Source organism: Mobula hypostoma, chromosome 11 (assembly GCF_963921235.1).
Source record: "Mobula hypostoma chromosome 11, sMobHyp1.1, whole genome shotgun sequence".
Lineage (NCBI taxonomy): Eukaryota > Metazoa > Chordata > Chondrichthyes > Myliobatiformes > Myliobatidae > Mobula > Mobula hypostoma.
In genome coordinates, this window is record NC_086107.1 from 48,767,190 (window position 1) to 48,783,018 (window position 15,829).

General features: G+C 40.2%; 1 protein-coding gene across 2 annotated transcripts in view; it reads left to right on the plus strand.

Annotated features, from left to right (window-relative positions):
* The window catches only part of lsp1a (lymphocyte specific protein 1 a), a 191,446-nt gene that overhangs the window by 127,785 nt on the left and 47,832 nt on the right, over positions 1–15,829 (plus strand). For both annotated transcript variants that reach the window (XM_063062014.1, XM_063062013.1), the window contains exons 5-6: positions 2,918–3,164; positions 6,492–6,632. In XM_063062014.1, coding sequence (XP_062918084.1) covers positions 2,918–3,164; positions 6,492–6,632 — 388 coding nt within the window. The remainder of the gene's footprint in view (positions 1–2,917; positions 3,165–6,491; positions 6,633–15,829) is intronic.

Sequence of the window (15,829 nt, forward strand, 5' to 3'; positions counted from 1 at the left end):
CTGCTAAAGGAGGAATGGTTGCCAAATTCATTGACAATGCAGCAACAATTGGAAAAGTCAGTTGCAGAAGATTTAAATGAGACAAAAATGGATATGTTCAGGTATAAGACCATAAGATGTAAGAGAATAGGGCCATTCAGCCCATTAAGTCTGCTACACCATTCTGTCATGGCTTCTTCCACCTTCCAGTCCTGATGAAGGGTCTTGGCTTGAAAGGGTCAGCTCTTTATTCCCTCCATAGATGCTGCCTGACCTGCTGAATTCCTTTAGCATTTTAACTGTAATTCTAAACTATGACTCAGGATTAACTCCATCTCTGCATCATTTATGCTTCACACAAAAAAAAAGCAAAACATTAACCTTTAAGAACAATATCTTATTACGTAAGAGCAGGAGAAAAAAGGAGCAGGATTAGGCCTGCTGATCTTTTGTGATTCAGGCACTAGAACATCTAGATCCCACTCAACTTTGCTTATTTGTCTCCATTTAGATGATAATCCACCTTTTCATTCTTCCTACTGAATGCCACACTCCATGCTGTTAGGAACACCATAGACTGTAAGACATAGGGACAGAATTAGGCCATTCAGCCCATTGAGCTTGCTCTGCTATTCTATCATGGCTGGTTTATTATCCTTCTCAACTCCATTCTTCTGCCTTTTCCCCATAAGCTTTAATGCACTGACTAGATAAGACCCTATCAACCTTCACTTAAAATATATTTAATGACTTGGCCTTCGCAGCCAGCTGTGGAATGAATTCCACAAATTCACCACAATACACCCAAGTGCAGTCTGACCAATACTTTATAAAGCCTCAGCAAAACATCCTTGCTTTTATATCTTAATCTCTCAAAATGAATGCTAGCATTGCATTTGCCTTCCTTACCACTGGCATAACCTGCAACTTAATCTTCAGGGAATCCTGCATGAGGACTCCCATATTCCTTTGCATCTCTGAGTTCTGAATTTCTCCCCATTTAAGGAATAGAATACACCTTTATTCCTTCTGCCAAAGTGCATGACACTTTCCTGCACAATATTCCACCTGCCATTTTTTTGTCCATTCTCCTAATCTAAGTCCTTCCCTGATTCATTAACATTATATGCCCCTCCACCTATCTTTATATCATCCACAAATCTTGGCCACAAAGCCATCAATTCTGTGGTCTGAATCATTGACATATAATGTGAAAAGCACTGAGTCCAACACCGACCCCTGTGGGACACCACCTGTCTCAAGCAGCCAACCAGAAGAGGCCCCTTTATTCCCACTCTTTGCCTCCTGCCAGTCAGTCAATCGTCTATCCATGCTAGCTTCTTTCCTGTAATACCATGGGCTCTTATAAGGTAGTCTCTTGTACAGCACCTCGTGAAAGGCTTTCTGAAAATCCAGGTAAACAACATCACTGACTCTCCTTTGTCTTTCCTATCTGTTATTTCCTCTAAGAATTCCAACATATTGTCAGGCAAGATGTCCCCTTATGCAGACTTTGACCTATTTTACCCTGTGCCTCCAAGTACATCAAATGCTCTTCCTTAATAATGGAATCCAAGATCTTCCAAACCACTGAAGCCAGGCTAACTGGCCTATAATTTCCTATCTTCTGCCTCCTTCCCTTGTTAAAGAATGGAGTGACACTTGAAACTTTCCAGTCCACCCGAAGCATTCCAGAATCTAGTGATTCTTGAAGGAACACTACTGATGCCCACAGAATGCCTTCAGCCACCTCTTTCAGAACCCTGGTGTGTAGTCGCTCTGGTAGAGGTGATTTATCTACCTTCAGATCTTTTCTTCCCTCTGCCATCAGATTTCTGAATGGTCCATGAACACTACCTCAGTATTTGGTCTCTTTTGGCACTATTTATTTATTTTAATATATTATTGTAATTTATAGTAATTTTAAGTATTGCACTGTATTTCTGGTGCAGAACAACATTCTTCACAACATGCAAAATGTCGGTGATAATAAGCCTGATTCTGACCCTGACACTGAATTCTGTTTGTCAGGTATTTGCCCAATCACTCAAAATCCAACAGTATGCTCCATTGCAGGGTCACAACATCCTTATCGCAACATGCCTTTTCACCTATTTTGTGCCTTTTGTGTTACTTCCCTGTGTATCTTGCAATTCTTGCACAAACATTGACCAGCATTTATTTATGCCCTTATTTTTAACTGTTCTAAATTAAAGCATAACTTTTGCGTTTTCATTCACTGTCTCCTTTTCCAATATTCCCCAGCCTGCTCACTTCCTTTGCAAGAGTTCATTCTTTGCCTTTAAATAGCTTATCGCTTCTGAACATTATTTGACTGAAGTGTATATTCACTGTCACCTTTATTATCTGCAATCTTTTCTTTTCCGTTTTCGAGAAAAGCTTTTCTTCTGAACTATAAGCTTGTGTGTTTCCTCTATTTTCTGGCATGATGCAGAATTGCATGGATCTTTATGAGTCATCTGCCATACATAGCTGTTAATGCTTTACATGCAGTAAATCAGCTCCTGCTCCACTTCACCCAATGCTATCAGTATTAAAATTATTTTCTTCTTGTGTTTTTCTAGTTTAAACTGAAATGCATCTCTGCTGCACACATAAACCACTCCTGGCATGTCTGAGGTTTGAGCTACAGAGGATTTTTGTGGGTTTTTCTTGATGGTGTGGAAGAATTGTGCTGAAATGACTCCATAGACTACAGGCCCTTCTTTCTTCTGCCTCTGCTAGCTCAGCACCAGCTGTGGATCCTGCCCTGGACTAACTGATCTGTGGAATTCAGCACTGAGCTGGGTTATTTTTAAAGACAGGTTCTATAGGAGCGACAGTTTAGTTTTGATGAAAGTTTGTACAGGGCATGTCTTAGTTCACTCCTGTCAGTAAAACTTTGTTGTAAATCTCCCCTCCCCTCCCCGGATTCCAGTGAGTTTCCAGACGTCGACGAGGATGGAGAGACTGCGCGCCTGGAGGCCGAACAGAAGCTGGAGCGGATCCGCCGGAGCCTGGATGAGAAGGAAATGCAGGACTTCGAGCGCCTGCGGCAGCGGGGTCATGATATGGAACTTGAGCTGGAGGAGCTGAAGAAGAGGAGAGAAGACCGGCGCAGAGTGCGGGAGGAGGAGGAGCTACGCCGGCAGCAGCAGGAGCAGGAGCTGCACGTCAGAGAGGAGGTGGGTATGACTCTGGCCTTTTCCAGTAGTTGATGGTGCCGACTAGGGAAATTCCTGGTTTGGTCAGCATTAGTGATGATTAGCAGCTCTCAGTCAAGCATGGGTCAATGATGTCTTAAAAGAAAATTACTTTGAGCATTGCAGAATCACCTTCATTTAAAATAGTGATATATGGGCAATGGTGAGAGGATCAGCCCTGTCTTGAGTGTCTTGAAGAGTGATAGAGTCATTGAACACTACAGCACAGAAACAAGCCCCTTCACCTAGCTAGTCCATGCTGAACTATTAATCTGACTGGTAGCATCGACCTGCACCCAAACTGTAGCCCTCCATATCTCTCCCATCCATGTACCTATCCAAATTTCTCTTAATGTTGACATTGAAACTGCACCCACCACTTCCACTATTTTTCACAATCATTAGCTTTGGGCAAGTTCATTTGGAGTGTGGGATTGGAGGGTGACTAGTCTCCCCAAGGAATTGTGTTGTAGCCTTCCATGCTGCAGATTGTTTTCCATTTACACAACCATTCTTTCTTTAGCGTCCCATTTAAGAGATGTACAAATCACCCTTGGTACTACTTTGAAGTTTAAAACGGATCATGGATTATAAATCTTGGAATATAGCTGAAACCTACAGTACTTTAACTCCCAAATGAGAGTGTTGCCAAATGATCCAATTTAACATAATAAAAATTGATGTGGGAGACAGGTAGTTTTCCTGTTTTTTGATCCTTTGAACAGTTTGAACTTTATTGTACAGAATGTGATGCACATCAATATATAGGTGAGGCTTGTGTAATGCAGCATTTCATTATATATTACACAACATATTATCCAGTTTTATGGTGGAGCTAGCACTTGAAGACAAAATATTCATAGATGATCTATAGTCACTGAATTTAATCAAGATACTTTCGAAATCTTGCAAGGATTTGGGAAAAGCCTCAGCAAAATATTTACAGGCGATTCTGGGACTAATATCCAAGTGAGTTGTACATAAATTTTCAAAATCCTAAGATTTATGTGATTATTGGACTGTAGTTTATATTGCTGTCCTTCAGTTTTCTGCATTTTCTTTCATGTTGCCAGTTGACGAGTTGGGGTTCCAGGTGGGCAATCTGTTTGTTTTTGTGAGAGGGAGGGGCTGGGGATTTGGGGTCTGATGATCTTCTTGGTTTTTCTACGTGGGTGATCTGGTAGTTTTTGTGTATGAGAGAGGGGGTTGGGATTTGATGCTATTGTCACTTTTTTTTTCTGAGGGACGGGGTTGGGGTTTGGGGTTTGATGCTCCAGCCACCATTTTCTTTGTGGGTGATCTGTTAGCTTTTGTGCGGGGGGCGGGGTGTGTTTGATGTATTTTCTTTCATTTGACTCCCATGGTTTATTCTGTATTTCATGGCTATCTGGAGAAGATGAATATCAGAGTTGTATTGTCCATGCATATTTTGACAATAAAATATACCTTAGAACCTTTGAGAATAAGGCATAAGCAAGTAAAACTCATCACTGGCACTTTTAAGTAACGCTGGTTTGCCTGTGCTATAATAATCATGCAACAAAGTCTGGAAGACACTAGCAATCCCAGTAGAATGTAGAATGATGGAGACAGGGTAATATGGAATAACAGCTGATTCAAATTTTGGTATCACCCAATGTAAAGAGAAATTTATGCATATAGTTGTAGATGTTTGTTCTTCTCTGAAGATTTAACTATTTAAAGGAATCCTTATTTAGTAGCTAGTATGCTTGTTTAATAGACTAATATTCCACTTTCTCTGTTGTCATTGATGGCCCACACACTACCTCTTCAAAAAGAAACATGAATAGAAATTGCTGGAATACTCACCAGGTCAGGCAGCATTCCCAGTGAGAAGCAAAATTAACACTTCAGGTCAAGGATCTCAGCTTTTCAGCAGTTGTTGCATTTTCTGGTTGCCTCCAGTTTGCTTCATGAAGACTCATGTGTGTACTACCCGTGAGCAGATAAATTGCATTGATTTCATTCCCACTCCCTTGTATTGGGATGATTCAGTTTGAAACCTTGGCCATGCCTTCAGTTCAATGAATGTGACCCCAAACCCTTTCCATTTTCTTTAAGATAGTCCTACATCCCTTTCTTCAGCTTGGTTTTGCTCTGGCAGCTGATCAAAGAATTGTTGTATTTCATTTTGTCATAAGGACTACATAAATAGATGCTGTTGCTCATTTGTTATTGTTTGTTTTGGCTTGCTTATAGTCTGCTCAAAGCACACAGAAAACAGAAAATGCAACTGCCTATTTGTAGGGCTTATGCGTGATCACATCGAGAAGAATGATCCAGTTTACTATGTTTGATTATGTACCTTTGTGTGATCTTAGCATTTGTTAATTTAAAGTACTCCAAAAACATTGCAGTCGTTAAGACAATAAGACATAGGAGCAGAAATAGGCCATCTGATCATGACTGATCCATTTCCCTCTCAACCCCATTCTCCTGCCTTCTCCCTGTAATCTTTCACACCCTGACTTATCAAGAATCTATCAGCCTCTGCCTTAAATGCATCCAGTGGTCTGCCCTCCACAATCGTCTGGCTAAATACAGTCCCCCTCATCCCTATTCTAAATAACATCCCTCTATCCTAAATTTGAGCCCTCTGGTCCTAGAATCCCCTCCCAACTATAAGAAACATCCTCTCCACATCCATTCTTTCAATGCCTTTCAACATTCGATAGGTTTCAGTGAGATCACCCCTCATTCTTCTAAATTCCAGTGAGTACAGGCCTAGAGCTATTAAACACTCATCATATGATAAGCCTTTCATTTCCAGAATCGTTTTTTGTGAACCTCCTTTGAGCCTCTCCAATGTTAGCACGTCTTTTCTTAGATAAAGTGAGCAGCCTCACCAGTGTCTGGTAAAACTGAGGCTTTATAATCCTTAGGGAAATTAAAGGTTATGGGAAAAAGGCAGGTAGGTGAAGATGAGTCCATGGCCAGATCAGCCATGATGTTTTTGAATGGCAGAGAAGGCTCAACAGGCTAGATGGCCTACTGCTGCTCCTATTTCTTATGTTCGTATCCTTGTTTTTTTTTAATATTCTAGTCCTCTTGAAATGAATACTAACATTGCTTTTGCCTTCCTCACCACTGACTCAACTTGCAAGTTAACTTTTAGGGAATCATTAATGCTGGTAATATAACATAAACTTAGAATAAACAGGTAAAATAGAAACCAAAGATAATTTTGCTAACAATAAAAATAGATATTTTGAGATGTCATGGTACATTTAAAATATTAAAAGGCATATTGGATGGACTATGCAATACAATATAATTTTACCCTCACAGGAAGAAAAAAGAAGAATGAGAGAAGAGAGAGAGAAGCGGAGGATGGAGGCAGCGGAGAAACGCCACAAAGTGCTGAGTATTTCAGGTAGTGAAATGGAAGACCCATTCCTCCCCCTCAGTCCCAGGAGCCCAACCTATAAGGTAAGAATTCCTATCGATGATTTTGTTTTGACAGTGTCTCAGTAAAGGCTATGCTCCACAAGGTTAACAGCACTATATAAGACTCAGGGTTGATAATATAAGGAGAGGGTGGGGGGTGCAGAAATAACGCCACTGCATAACATTAAATTAGTAATGCATTTACACAAAAGGGCACAGAACAAAATTCAACTCCTATTGCATTTCCAGTCTCTCATCTACATTAAACCTCACTGTAGTATGTAGTGTAAACGCTGACCTGGAATGCCAGGAATCAGTTCACAAAAGAGTATCATGGAGTTAGCTCACAGACAATTATAAAAATGATTACATTTTTTGTTTGCTCTAAAAAATGTTTGTAATCTTAAGCAGTGGTAGCCTAATGCATATGAACCTTTGTTCATTGCATAGGATGACATTATGGCATGGCAGCTAAGACTTCTATCTAACCAGCTTCACAACAGAACTGAAAATATATTTCTCAAGTCTTTACATATAGATTAATTTCTGGTTGATTTGTTGGTGAGACAAATTTACACATTGTGATTTTTATTCAATTGAACGTGTATTTTGTTTGCTCTTTAATGATATCTTAAGTCTTAAATGGTGCTCTAGCCAATGTGGAGCCTTGCTGTCCAACTCTGACAGTGCAATTAATCTTTCAATATATCAGAATCTTCGGTAAAGGAAAGGAATATAGACAGAGACACTTCTGTGTTCATGTAAGTAATGCACACAAAGCATTATCTTTCATTGCCTTCTATCAACCAAGTTAATCTAAAATTGCATTTTATTTAAAGTACAAGCAAATGTGGGAGTAAAGTTTGATTTGTGCCTCAATAAATGGACAAAGAGTTACTTAAAAGAGAGAGTGGGTTTTGAAACTTGTCATCTAGATGGGACACATTCTAAGTTACCAAAGGTAGAAATCCCAGAGGGTCTGGCAATAATTGTTCATTCGTCCTGGTTCGGGTGGTGCTGCCAATGTCACATGCTCTTCTAATGTGAGAAACAAAGCAAGAAAAGATCCATCAATCTTTGGAAAAACTTTGAGACAATAATCTGGGGAATACCCTCGTGATTCGGAAATCTTCAGGTTAGTAAACAAAACTCAGCATGGTTTAGATGCAAGTCACCTTCAAGTAATGATTAATTTTTTAATGGTCTTAATGAACAAGTCCACAGCAAGTGCAACAACATTGCAGACTTTCTCTCAGTTTTTCTAGTTATACTTCTGCACTTCACCTAGTGCAGTTAATCTATAGGACGTAGCCTCTGGTCCAAAGCCAAGCCCATCCCAACTTCATTTATCAAGCTGTAGTACATAGATGGTGCATGCATTTGTGCACGTTCAGAAGCCAAGCTGCAAATCATCGCCTATTCATTTATTGAAGTATACAAGAGAATAGGTCATGCACTTAACCTGCTCCCATGGTGTAACACTGACCTCTGACAAAAATGGTCTGGGGTGGGACTCTGGGAAACTGGGACCAATTCCTGCATCTAGGAGAATCAACTTTCGTATCGGTTTATTATTGTAACATGTACTAAGATACAGTGAAAAGTTTGTCTTGAATTCTATTCATATAGATCAACTCATTATGCAGTGGATTAAGCTAGATATAAGGTAAAACAATAACTATGCAGAATAAAGTGTAAAAGCAACCATAAAAGTGCAGATAAACGATAATCTGTAAGATCATCATGAGGTAAATTGTGAGGCCAAGGGTCCATCTTATTGTACAGGAGATTCATTCAAGTGTCTAATAACAATGGGATGGAAGCTGCCTTTGAGCCTGGTGATACATGCGTGCATTCAGGATTTTGTATCTTCCTGATGGGAGAGGGGAAAAGAGAGAATGTCCGGGATGGGCGCAGTCTTTGATTATATAGGCTGCTTTACTGAATCAGCACGACCATTAAAGATAAAGGATATCAATGACCTAACGTAGGTGTTGATCCTTTGAGGAAAAGGGTGTTTGAAGGTCAAAGTCTCAAACTCAGCGCAAAACTCATTGTCTGCCAGGATGCAGTGATCTTTGCCTTACTGACTTTCCTGCAGCTTAAAACACTAGGGAGATACCATCAATACCATCTCTGCAAAATGTTCAAAGTCATGTTACAGATATGTCCAAAACAAAATTATCAAAAAAAAAAGCTAATCTTGATCATCCTGAAATCCTTTCCACTGTCCACCAGGTAGAGGTCTCTTCCCCATCAAAGAAAGAGATCACCTGGTGGACAGTAGAAAAGATTTCAGGATGATCTCAAAGCCTCTTTGGAAAATGTTGGAGCATTAGGGATGGCATTCAGAGCCTGAAAAATATTCCATCAGGAACACAGAAACCCAATGTAACTGACAGACTTCCTCAAGAACTTTCCATCAAGAACTTTTAGGTCCCACATTGGCCTCATCTGCTGTCCCAAAAGCCCAAAGAAACTAGAGTGGCAATAAGTCATCCTTATTCCCAGGGGATTTACTGAGAAGAAGAAACTTTCAGAAAGCACTTGATAAACATGGATGAAAGTGGTATTAACCACAAAGCTCCAAAACTTATTTAGAGACTAAAGTAAAGAAAGTTAGTGGATGATTTGTTCTTCACACTGAAGGGAGATGCCCTGTGGTATCCTTTGGATGGAGGTTGAGACCAAATTGGTGGAAGTCAGCTTTGAATCACTGCTCTCCTTGTAACAATGTAATAATGAGCAGGTAAAAATTGCCAGTTTCAAAGCTTGCAAATGACACGAAACACCAAAATGCCACCAGGATTCTAGGACATAGCACTTCCCAGGAGAAAATAGGCTTAATTTGATTCTTTCACTTCCAAGGATATATCTCTTCAATATGTGGCTTGCAAATATGTTGCTGAAGATTGCAGTTGCATGGCTTAACTTGAATATGTGTGGTACTAACAATGCTGTCTGCATGGTGCATGGCCTTTTAGTTTAGAAGGTTTTCAGTGCCAATTAATGACGAAGTTGATATCTATCCTGGTGATGCACCAGTGTAAGCAATTTGTACAAATGCTGTAGGAGTCGCAATATTATAAAAGTCAGCTTGCTTCTGCCAAGGAGTTTTCATTCATCTGTCAGGTGCTGCACAGTAAAGCCCAGCACTTAGTGCACCATCCATATCGGGCATTAAACCATCAGATCCAGATTCTTTCTCGTCGGCTAATGTAGATGAACCGAACACACTGATGAGGGAGAGGGAGAAGTGGAGAGTCCATCATCGTGCCCGACGCCAGCCCCCTAGGCCTGAATCGATGTAGTAGTAGTGTGGGTGGTGGTGGTGGTGGTGGTGGTAGTAGTAGTATGGGTGGTACCTCAAGCCCGCTTATCACTTGATCTGGTGGGACAGCGGACAGCAAGAAACTTGCATTGTGCAGCCATGAGCAAGTTTACAAAGGAATCCATGTGGAAAATGGATCTAGTGTTTTCCCGGTGTGTATGATGAATAAACTCTTCTTGGGCTTCCGGCCAGGCACGGGTATTGATTATAACCAATGTTTCAATGACAGACACTGCCATCTTCTTCAGGGATGGCAGAGTTTGTCATCAAAACGTCAGTTGTAATCAATACCTGTACCCAGCTGGAAGCCCAGGAGGAGTTTATCTGAATCCTTGTGATTTTATTCTCGAAGACCATCCCATTGTATTGCCACACTGACCATTACTCCTCTGTTACTGTGAGAATTACACAGGTAAGACACTGCGTAAACTGAAATAAAATCAGAAAATGCAATTCCGAATCAAATATTGATTGTATCTTCAATTGTGCTTAATGGTCTGATGATCTCATTTACACATGTCAGGCTTTGTGAGTGGTTTGCTTGCCTAATGCAGGTGGTAAAAAAAACTCAACCCTTCCTTTCAAAAACAGCTTGATCCTTTCAGCCCAAGTGATTTCAGCTCAATTTAACAATGTCCTGAATGTTCCTTTCCATAAGTTAGACGGACCACTTGAACAAATAAAAGCTACTTGCATATTGAGAGCTCTGTTCCTCTTTTGGGGTAGAAACTATTTGTTTAGTGGGTTGCCTGGACAGCAGGAGCACCTGTTTCCTGTTTCCTGACTCCATTTTCCATTCCCCACATGGACAATGTTTGTCACATTTAAAAGTTTGCTTCTTTAGTTGCAGTATTCCAAATCTTGACAAATATATTGAGATCATTGTTAAATGTTTGTAAAATAAATCTTTTTCCACTGCTTATTAGGTTATTTTTTACATCTTCTGCATAAACCTGACTGGAGCTCAATATCGGCAATAAGCTTTACATTCAAATTTAAAAAGGACTTTATTGTTGAGGGTCTTGCCACATGCTATTTGCGGTCATGGCCAGATCAAGGTGTTCCACTTTAAGACTGATTTTCATTTTATTAATCTACCTTCTACTAGACGTAGTATTTTTTTTAAAAATGGAGGCCATGCCTTAGAATTATAATATCAATAGAAGAATCTAAGCCAAGAATATTATGTATCTTGTCCAAATCTGTTTAGCTAGTCTCCTCCTCGCTGATTCCTCCCTCCTAATGTGCCAAGGCGAAATTCATACATGGATTAGAGAATGGGAGATATTCTTAAGAAATCACATTATTGTTAGCTATAATAGAGAGGAAGTGGAGCAGTACTGGAGAAACAGATGCTCCTACTGTCTAGGCAACGCACTAAACAAACAGTTTCTACCCCAAAAGAGGAACACAGTTCTCAATATCCAGGAGAATAATATGCACAGTATATCCTTCCCACTAATCAACTGGCAATGTTTTATCAATAAATACAAAGTATTGATATGCCATTTTAAAAATGAAACAGAAATATAGGTGGTCAGCTTCTGAAGTAAGAGTACTTGTCTGCATAAGATCAGAAGCAGGATTTGTTTTTAAGATTGAAGTCCACAAGTGGGATATTTAAAGATTGCTATTTCATTTCAGGTAGGAAATGATGAACAAAGTCTAAAGAATGTATATCTTTCTTAATTGTGATTAGTTAACATGTGTCTGCAAAACCATTTTTTTTTCTCCTGGAAAATTCTATACAGGAATGACAGGCTCAACTGAGGGTGAAAACACCATGTGGTTTGCAGAAGTTTCTTTTAGTCACTCGATGTAGATTGTTGAGTTTTCTCAGGGCAGAAACAATTTGAATTGTGCTGTGAACTTCGTTAACCTTGTGTGGCTGACTTTAACTTTGCAGCTACATGCAGTTACAAAAAAGGAATTCAAAACAAAAGGGTGATGAAGAAATTTAATCTTATAAATGAGGCACTGAGCATTAAAAATGAAGAAGTGATATTGAGTTTGTTCAGGATGTTGGTTAATATGTTAAGTAATACAGTCAGATCTGACACTCAGTTATGGAGTGGGCATTTGTGGTGTGTATGAGGAATTATTTATGGGAGCCTTAACAGAAACTTGCTTCTCTCAGCAAATAATAAGGCATGACCTAATCGTGATTTTTCAAATTATTATGAGCTCTCGTAGGGTAAATAATACCCAGCAGTCAGTAACCTATCTTTTTTCCCAAAAAGGCTTAAGGTCTGAATTATCTAGCCTGGGAAAGTTTTAAGGATTTAGACATTTTTTTAAAATTACTTCTTTCTATTGAGGCTAAACTTGACAGTACTTAAAGGAAAGATGAATAACCTTTGAAAAGTGTAGAACATTAAAGGCTGTAGGGAAAGAAAAGGGACCGGGGATTACAGTAGAAAGTTCTGATTGAAAAATTGGCAAAGGAAGAAAGGATGACTATCCTGCCTTTGTCCTGGAAGTTCTGTGATTATATAATGGAAATGAGCTCCTTGAACCAGACGTGACTTCATATAAATCCCTCAGATATATGTCGGGCTTTAACTCATTGCTACTTCTGTTGTTAACCTCCCGTTTGATTCAGGCTTCATTATTTTGGTGTGTGTTTTCCTCAAGATGTATCTTTATGATTATGCTTGTTGGATTCCAGACATTAACTCAGCCTCTTCCCTACATATTAATAAATTATTAAACATTGATTAGATTTCATCTGTAACTGAAATTATATTTTTTTTAATTCAATCATGAGATACTAGAATGACCTGTATTTAATGCATATTGACAATGACCATTGCAAAGGTAGCAGTGCGCATCATTGTGGCATGCTTTCTTGCCCAGGTCATTTTGAGAGTTCCAGAACTTGGAACCAGCAAAGTTAAGGAAATGTGTCTAAGTCAAAAGTTGGGGGATGTGGTAATGGTGGGGTTCCACTGCCTCCTGCAAGTTCTTGGCTGTCCATTTGTAGAGGGCATAGGTTTGAAAGGCAATGGGGAAGAAGCACTGGCAAATTTGGTCCCTGGAGCACACAGCAGCTGCAGTTCACTGACAGTAAGCAGAGGGAATATTCATGGTGGTGGTTGGGGTTTCATCAAATGGGTTGTTTAGTCCAGGATAGAACATAGAACAGTACAGCACAGGGATAGGCCCTTCAGCACACAATGTCTGTGCAGAACAAAAAAATTAAACTAACCCCATAAGTCTGCATAAGGTTTAAATTCCTCCATTCTCTGCCTGTATATGTATCTGCCTAAAACCTCTTAAATGTTGCGATCATATCTGATTTCACCAGATACCTGCCATTCTGTGTAGCCTGGCAAATCTCCTTTAAAATTATCCCCTCTCCACTTAAATCAAATATTAGAGGACAGTAAATCTACCCTACCCTGGGAAAAACGCTGCCTATCTATCATATCAATGGCTTTCGTATTATAAATACTTTTGTCAGGTAAACTCAGGTCCAATGCTCCAGGGAAAGGAACTCCTGATTGCTAAATACTTTTTATTCCAGAATGTTGCCTAAATCAAGGTATTAGAGAGGCAACATTATGGATGGCTCTTACGCACCCTCTCCAAAGCTTTACATTCTTCCTGTAATGCAGTAACAAGAATTGCACACAACACTCAGTGTTGCATAACTCAAGATTAATACTGTTGCAACGTGATTTGCCAACATTGATACTCAATAGCCTGACTAATAAAGGCAAGTATACGTATGCCGCCTTAATTACCCTCTGTCGTTGTGTTGCTATTTTCAGAGAACTATGGGTGTTCACCTCCGTACATCAACGTTCTGAGTGTCCTGCCATTTACTGCATATGTTCTGCTTACATGTGACCTCCCAAAGTGCAACACTATATTCTTCCCTGGATTAAACTCCATTTGGCACTCCTCCACTTATATTTCCAACTGCTCTCCATTCTGCTGTGTCCTTTGACAATCTTGTTCATTGCACAACTCCCCCATTTTTCACGTTTTCTGCAAAGTTAATGAGTCCATTTACATTTCCGTCCACATCATTTAAATACGTATCACAAATAACCGAGGTCCCAGCACTGATCCCTGTGGAACACCACTGGTCACGGACCTTGAATCGGAATTGCTCCTCCGCTAACCTCTGTCTTCTATGATCAAGCAAATTTCGAATCTATGAAGCTCCCATGGCTCTGATGTGCCTTAATATCCTGGATCTGCCTGTGAAATGCTGGTATTGAGTGTCCTGTTTCTGCAAAGAGTTTTTTGATTATGCTTTGGCAGTAGATTGGAGTAGATTGTTGTTTAGATAGTGCTACCTGAAAAATGATGTCTATCCTTTAGATAATAATTAAAAGTGAACTGGTGGGAAGGGCACTGGCCAGACTAGATTTGTCTTGCATTTTGCAGACAAGATCTAACTGGCTTCTTCCCTCATTGTTTCCAGTCCTGGTGAAGTGTCTCAGCCGGAAACGTAGACACTATTCTTTTCCATTGCTGTTGCCTGACTTGCTGAGTTCCTCTAGCATTTTGTGTGTGTTACTCTGGATTTCCAGCATCTGCACAATCTCTTGTGTCTAACTGGATGCTTGTGATTGTACTCATACTGGAACAACTTTTCAGCAAGTGCAATTGCTTCTATGACTCTTATTTATCACTGTAATCAGGATGCAGTAAGGGACATAGACTTTACTGCATCCTGCACATTCTGCCATTTCTTGATATCTTCTGAGGTGATTTATTTATCGAGAATACGATGCAGAATAGGCAGTTTGAACCACGCTGCCCAGCAATCCCCCAATTTAATCCTAGCCTAATCATGGGACAATTTACAATGACCAGTTAGCCTACTAACAGGGGGTACATCTCTGGACTTTGGGAGGAAACTGGAGCACTCGGAGGAAAGGCTCAAAGTCACGGGGAGAACATACAAACTCCTGACAGACAGCAGCGGGAATCGAACCTGGGTCGCCTGCACTTTAAAGCGTTGTGCTAAGCACTACTTGACTGTGGATGAAGATGGGCCTCTGATATGTGTACTTCAGGAGAGGTGAAGATGGATTTCAGCTGTTGCTTGCATCCACCATTGGAACCTGCAGCCTGAAATGCCCATCACTGAGCATGCACATAAGGGCCTTGTATCAGGGCAACCAGGTGTCAGGGACTGTACAAACATTGCTTAATGTTTGCAGCCATGCAGAGGTGCTTCTGGCAAAGCTTCTCACTAAACACTTCAGCCTTTACTTGTCTACTTGTCTGTTGGTTTAGGGTGAAGTTGTTTTGGACCCTTCTCCTTCCATTAGCCATTTAATTGCCCATTACTAATTATGGCCGGATGTGACTGGAGTGCAAAGCTTTAATCTAACCCTTTGCTGTTGGATCATATTGCCTGTCTGACCATGTCCAGGCACCCATTACTTTAATATTTATTCTTAAAGCTGTGGTGCAACTTGAAATTCTATTGTGCAGCACACTGATTATGTGCATTGCATAATGGAGTTTCTTTGGTAAGTTTGCTGGTAAGAGGGATCCTGCTTTTATCTGAGCAGTAAGTTTGCTATTTTGCTTCATGCCCTCTATGCTAATAATGTATTGAAGCTTGGCTGGCATACGGCTTTAGATATAATGGGGTGTTATGTAATGGGTCTGGATGCCAGTCTCCCTCATATACCTCCATCCTTTGTAGCCCAGTCTCAACAGTTAGTGGTTAACTCCTCTCGTTCCACTCTGGCAATGGACGAAAGGCCTGTCAATGCAGGGACAGTTCATTTGTACATGATGCCTCTGGAAATAGAAGAGACATCTTTACCACACAGCCGTTGTTTGTTTCACCCTCCAATTTAAAATCAGCTCCTTTCTGCACTGTGGTGATCACTCCCTTGCAGTTTTTCATCCCAGCAACTCCATGGTCCTCACTTAT